The 6,319-nt window shown below is 36.2% G+C and overlaps 1 protein-coding gene across 1 annotated transcript; it reads right to left on the minus strand.

Moving 5' to 3' along the window:
• Positions 1 to 451: 451 nt before the first annotated feature.
• Positions 452 to 1,387, minus strand: LOC131618849 (uncharacterized). The gene has a single exon (XM_058890007.1). The coding sequence runs from the start codon at positions 1,385 to 1,387 to the stop codon at positions 452 to 454; it is 936 nt and encodes a 311-aa protein (XP_058745990.1).
• Between the last annotated feature and the right edge of the window lie 4,932 nt (positions 1,388 to 6,319).

Raw genomic sequence — 6,319 nt, forward strand, 5'->3', positions numbered from 1 at the left:
AAGCTCCCTCGTTCCTCTTCAACACATCAATTAATCTATTTTCCTCTTTTGGTGATAGAGCACTACTAACTATCACCGGTTTGGTGAAATTTTCGCCAAGGAACACATACTTCAAATGGGTGGGCAGCAACTTTAATTCAACTTTGGTTTTTTCCACTTTCTTTTCCACATCTAATTCATCTATCTTTTCCTCCTTTTTATCAATTTCTCCATAAGACTCCAATCTTTCCAAAATAGCCTCTATTTCCTCCTTTTCATCTTTGAAAGAATTGTTGTAATCACCTATGAGACATTTCTCTAATGGACTAGTGATATAAACATGATTGGCAACTCCCATGACTTCCTCTTCAATGACATCCATACGGAAAACATCGTGCTTTTCTTTGGGATGCTTCATTGCTTCGAAGAGATTAAAAGTGACTTCCTCATCTTGCACCCGCACTTTCATGAGTCAGTCATCAATGTCTATCATCATCCGGGCTGTTTTCATAAATGGCCTTCCAAGAATCAACGGAACATCTCTATCTTCTTCCATATCCACCACCACAAAATCTACCGGAAACAAAAATTTGTCAACTTTTACCAATATGTCTTGAGCAACTCCATAAGGTGAGGTTGTGGACTTATCGGCTAGTTGTAATGTCATTCGGGTAGACTTCATTTCAATATTCCCCAATCTCTTTATGATAGACAAAGGAATGAGATTAATGCTAGAACCCAAGTCAATTAGACCATTGCCAATGTAAGTACCTCCAATGGTGACCGGTAAGATGACTCGTCCCGGACCGGTTTCTTTTCTTGGAAGAGTTCTTTGAATGATAGCACTACATTGAGCATCAAGCATAATGGTTTCGTTGTCCGGATATCGTTTCTTTTTGGTGAGAATGTCCTTCAAGAATTTTGCATATTTTGGCATGTGTTCTAATGCTTCGGCGAATGGAATATTTATTTGAAGTTGCTTAAATATATCCATGAACCTAGCATAATGTCTTGCATTCTCCTTCCTTGATGGTGCATGTGGGTAGGGTAGGTTTTGAATAGGATTTGTACTCACTCCTTTTCCTTCTCTTTTATTCTTCTTCACATTTTTCTCTTTTTCGGCTACCTCATCCCCTTCTTTTTCATTTTCTTTTTCCACCACTATCTCATCCTTCTCATCTTCAACAACAACAAATCCATCATCCTCCACTACTATTTCCTTCATCTCCCCATTACTCACCTCATTGCCACTCCTTGTAAGGATTGCCTTGCAATACTCCTTCGGGTTAGGTTGAGTGTTTGCGGAAAAAGAAGGTCTCGTTTGTTGTTCGGCCAATTGTTTTGCAAGCTGCCCCACTTGATTTTCTAAGTTCTTTATGACATCCACATTAGTCTTTTGATTCTTCATAGAAACTTGCATGAATTGGTTGAGAGTGTCTTCCAATTTTGAGCTTCCGCCTTGAGTTTGTTGACCTTGACCTTGTGGATTTGGACTTTGATACGGACTTTGATGTTGATTGTGTTGGTTGTTGAATCTTGAAGGTTGAAATCCTTGGTTGTTCCTTTAATAACCTTGATGTTGGTATGGAGGTTGCCTTTGATAGCCTTGATGTTGGTTGTTCACGTAATTAACTTCCTCTCCTTCGGGTGGTGGACAAAATCCGGTAGGGTGGTCACCTTTGCAAAGTTCACAACTTGCTACTTGAGAAGTCATTTGCATTCCATGAATTTCCTTCATTTGTTGTGGGAGCTTTGACATTTGCTTGGTGAGTAACTCAACTTGTTGAGAAAGAATTTTGTTTTGAGCGAGGATAGCATCATTGGTGTTTAATTCAAGAACACCCGGCTTCCTTTGTGATGGACTCCTATCATGTTGAGTTTGGAGATCATTGAGTGCCATACGATCAATTATCATTGTTGCATCCTCCGCGCTTTTTGACATTAAAGATCCACCCGCGGTAGCATCCAAAAGTGTCTTGTGCACCGGTTGAAGCCCATTGCGGAAGATGTGAATTTGTGTGAGATCATCAAAACCATGACCCTTGCATTTTCTAAGCATGGATTTGAATATTTCCCAAGCCTCACTTAAGGATTCGTTGCCTCCTTGAGTGAAAACCGCAATTGCCGTTTTGGCTTCCATGAATCGGGATTGAGGAAAAAATCTCTCTAAAAATTTCTCTTCTAATAAATTCCAATCCGTCATCACGTTTGGTGGTTGATCAAGATACCATTCCTTGGATTTCCCCACTAATGAATGTGGAAATAGCCTCTTGAACAATGATTCTTCATTCGCCGCATCAACTCCCGTTGAACCCGCAATCTCATAAAATTTGGTGAGATGTGTGAAAGGATCCTCATGATCCATTCCGGTGAATGGACTTGCATAAACAAGTTAAAGGATTCCGGTCTTCATCTCCGTATTTGCTCCACCTTGAGCATTGCGTGTAAATTGGGCGGTACGTCTTGGACTATTTGCGGACATTTCGGTTGGAACAACACCCGCCATGTCTCCTTCAAAGGTGTCTACAACTACTTCTTCAATTTGATTGTTAGAAGAAGTAGATGCCTCCTCTCTTTGTCTCTTCTCTTGGGCTAACTTTCTTCTTCTTCGTGTCTTGCTATTAAGCTTTCGGAGTGTTCTTTCAATTTCGGGGTCAAAATGAAATTGCTCTTCGGTAGCTTTTTCTCGCATACACAAGAATCTACAAAACTAGCAAACCAAGTGAAACACAAAAGAGTTAAGAATAAAGTAACAACTTAAAACAATGAACTATTGCAATGCTTGCAATATCAAACTCCAATCCCCGGCAACGGCGCCAATTATTTGAATAGTATTTTCAAGGCAAATATTTTTTGTATCGTATCCACAGAGATTGGGTGATATTACTGCCGTTCTATAGTTGCAATCATTTTAAGTTGATAAATAAAAATTGGTTTGATTTGTGTTTGGAATTTATCTCGAATTTTAGAAACAAACTAAGATAGTAAAATATGATTTTCTCAAATAAAAAGTGCTTTGCCAAGATTAGTGTTCACTATTTCAAACTCATGCATTCCCTCAAACCATGTATATGAATTCTAATTTCATGAATACAATCTAGTATTGCCTCAATATCATTTATTCCTAAATAATATTGTAACAATTGTTAAATAAAACTTTAGGTAATTTCTTCACCTAAACATGCATCTAACCATCATTATCTAGCAATACAAGTAATAAACAATACATAGATCTATTTCTACAATTCATGCATTGTTTGAATAAATCTCTAAAACAATATTCATATTATCTTTTTCAACAATAATATAAATCAAAGATAAGATTTCAAAACAAGAGATTCATACTATATTCAATCAATGAGAGATTCACATACATGAATATTTAAGAGAGGTACATAGAGTTATGAGGAATAGCTACCTCTAATCTTAGCAAAGAAAAAGGGTTTAGTTCCTCATCACCATGGTTGCAAGCTCACAAGAATGATGAAATTCGTTTTTGGCTTTTTTTCCCTATTTTCTCTCTATTCTGTCTTTTCCAAATCAATAATAAATTAAAAACCTAAGTTATGGAGATATATCTCAAATTACACAAAGTTTTTCCTTCCAATAAGACAAAAAGAAATGATTGTTATTCCTCTTGCCTCCTTAAGTGACCAATAGAAACCAATAACTCCAAAAAATGCTTTTTTGCTGTCTTTCACGCCACCTTGTGCACATGCCACTCAAAAGTCAGAATTGGAACTAAAACACGCTGGCAGGATTTTCTTCAGTTTGCGGCGCCAACATGGGGACGCGGCGCGAACAGAGTGAATTTCCACTTCTTGGCTTGATTTCTTGGTTCTCTTGATCGGCTCATTCTTTGTGATTCAAATCTCCAACTTCTTGAAGCAAAAACTCTACAAAACTAGCAAACAGAGTGAAATACCTACTCAAATAGAATTAAAACACGACTAATTACATATTTACCTATTGTGTGATTAAAACCATATGATTTGAATAGAAATTAGTTTAAAGGGACCAATAAAAGATGTGAATTTTACTACTATTTGGTCCCTAACCGTCCCTTAGTTTCTTCTTCTTCCTTCATTGTTCTCCTCTTCCACTATTTCACAAAAAAATACTTCCCAAAATCCGATCAATCCCCCAGTTTCATCAACAAATCGATAATGCAACGATTAACAACAATAACATGATTATCAATCAAATTATATCACAACAACATCATTTACAGAAATATGCATCAACGCAAGCCTTCATTATTCATGAACAGAAGCGATTCCTCATCAATTTCAAAAGTCGCACAATAGAGAAACACCAAAATACAAAACACCGTGATAATTTTATCAACCCAAACCCCACATATTATCGATCATATTTCCGATCAAAATCCAACCTTGCCATAGCTTCCAACCATATGCCTTTTCTCACTTTCTGCAACTTTTCGTATCTCCACATTCCTCTTCCAAAACCCTTGAGCCTCTTTTTCTTCTGATAGCACTTCCAACCTTTACTGATACTTCTCCTTTTTTTTCTTTTTTTTCCCATAAAACCAGATAATACTAATATATCATTGGACCTAGTATTCACACCTCCCATAATGCTACGTCAATCCACCAAAACAAGCCTAATTACATAATTACTTTAGTATTTCACCACCGGTAATTAAATAATTAATTTCAATAAGATTATTTAAAGTCTGATATTTCACATTCACTTCATAAATCATCCACCATTCCAAAACAATTAATTTAATAATTAATCGAATTATTCGGGGCGTTAAACAATGTACAACTTCGAATATACAGGAGGATCTCATTGGCATTGTCGAAACAAAAGACTTTCTAGGTTGTTTCCCTACTAAGCATCCTTCACAGAGTTTGTCAGGCATCACAAGACTTGGTATACCAGTTACCATAACTTAAGTAATTAGTTGATTTAGTGACCAAAAATTCATATGTCCAAACCTCAAATGCCACAGTTAACTATGCTTATGGTCAACAACTATTTTTAGACATCGTACTTCGGTTGAAATGATCATAGTCTTAAACGTCATATTTGTAACACCCCAACTCTACCCAACGAGTATTCGGTAATCATAACGAAAATCAGAGTTATAAAAAAATCAACACAACATGGGATGATACGTTTTTAACTTAAAACAACGACAATTAATCACATTTAGCACATAGATACATAGCACAACATGCTCGGATGAACCTCAAACAATTCATATTAATCTTCTTGAAAACAAGTCATTTTATTATTACTACGCAACGGAATCAACTAATTTAACTCAATATAATTCATAACGTCATACTCCAATTCAACTTATTATAAGACAACATCAAGTACTTTCATAACTTCAACTTTCAGTACAACATCTAAAGTAATAACAACAATTAAAACCATAAAAGAAATAACTATTGTTCATCCCCCCGAGTGCTTCGTATCAGAGCGACAACACCGACTTAGACTCAATGAAGCTACTAAATCTTCATCACTGTGAATCACCTCCACATTACAAGTATAAAGGTATCGGCGAAACAAAAGAAAGGGTGAGATATCAAAACAATATATTAGATTAGATCATACAAATATCACCCCTTTATAACAACAATTATGCAACAACCGACAAACAACTTAATAACAACAACAAGACAACTTTAATCACCCATCACTTCAGCATGACAACTTAAATCAACACAGCTTAATAACAAAAAATTATTTTAACACATAACTCAAGATGTGACTCAAATGTGCACATGTATGTGGTACCATGGGAGCATAACTCCCAAGTTCACAACGGAGCAGAACTCCCAACTTAGAAAATTGCCAGTTAATAGAGGCATCAAGGCATAAGCCTTCGTCGCTAATTTGCCAATCAAGGCCGTCACAAAAATGAAAATGTATGTGACCCAGTGAATGCAACAATCACATACAACAACAATCATCGTCATAAAAGGCATAAGCCTATATCACCATTGTATCAATAATTAGAGGTACTCATCGTCACTTCAACACTGGCCATAGGCCTACAACTTGTATCAACATATTAACAGCATCATGTCAATAACAACATATTCAACAATAACTTAACAACACCAAAGCATATCGCACAGGAAACAACCATGCTAATTCCATAACAACACGACAACAAATGAACATTGGCCATAGGCCTACAAATTCGTCTTGACAATAAACAGATGCACTTCGACCAACTCACATCACCTGTAATTTTCACATGCTCCACAAAATATACAACAACCGACAGAAACTAAAATAACCTGCAACACGTAATACTATTCAGACTATTTTCAACTAAACCGATTAAATAAATTCT

Source organism: Vicia villosa, linkage group LG7 (genome assembly GCF_029867415.1).
Source record: "Vicia villosa cultivar HV-30 ecotype Madison, WI linkage group LG7, Vvil1.0, whole genome shotgun sequence".
NCBI lineage: Eukaryota > Viridiplantae > Streptophyta > Magnoliopsida > Fabales > Fabaceae > Vicia > Vicia villosa.

Bases quoted from the DNA above. Each gene is read 5' to 3' on its own strand.
- LOC131618849 (XM_058890007.1), bottom strand. From the start codon at position 1,387: ATGAAGAATCAAAAGACTAATGTGGATGTCATAAAGAACTTAGAAAAT.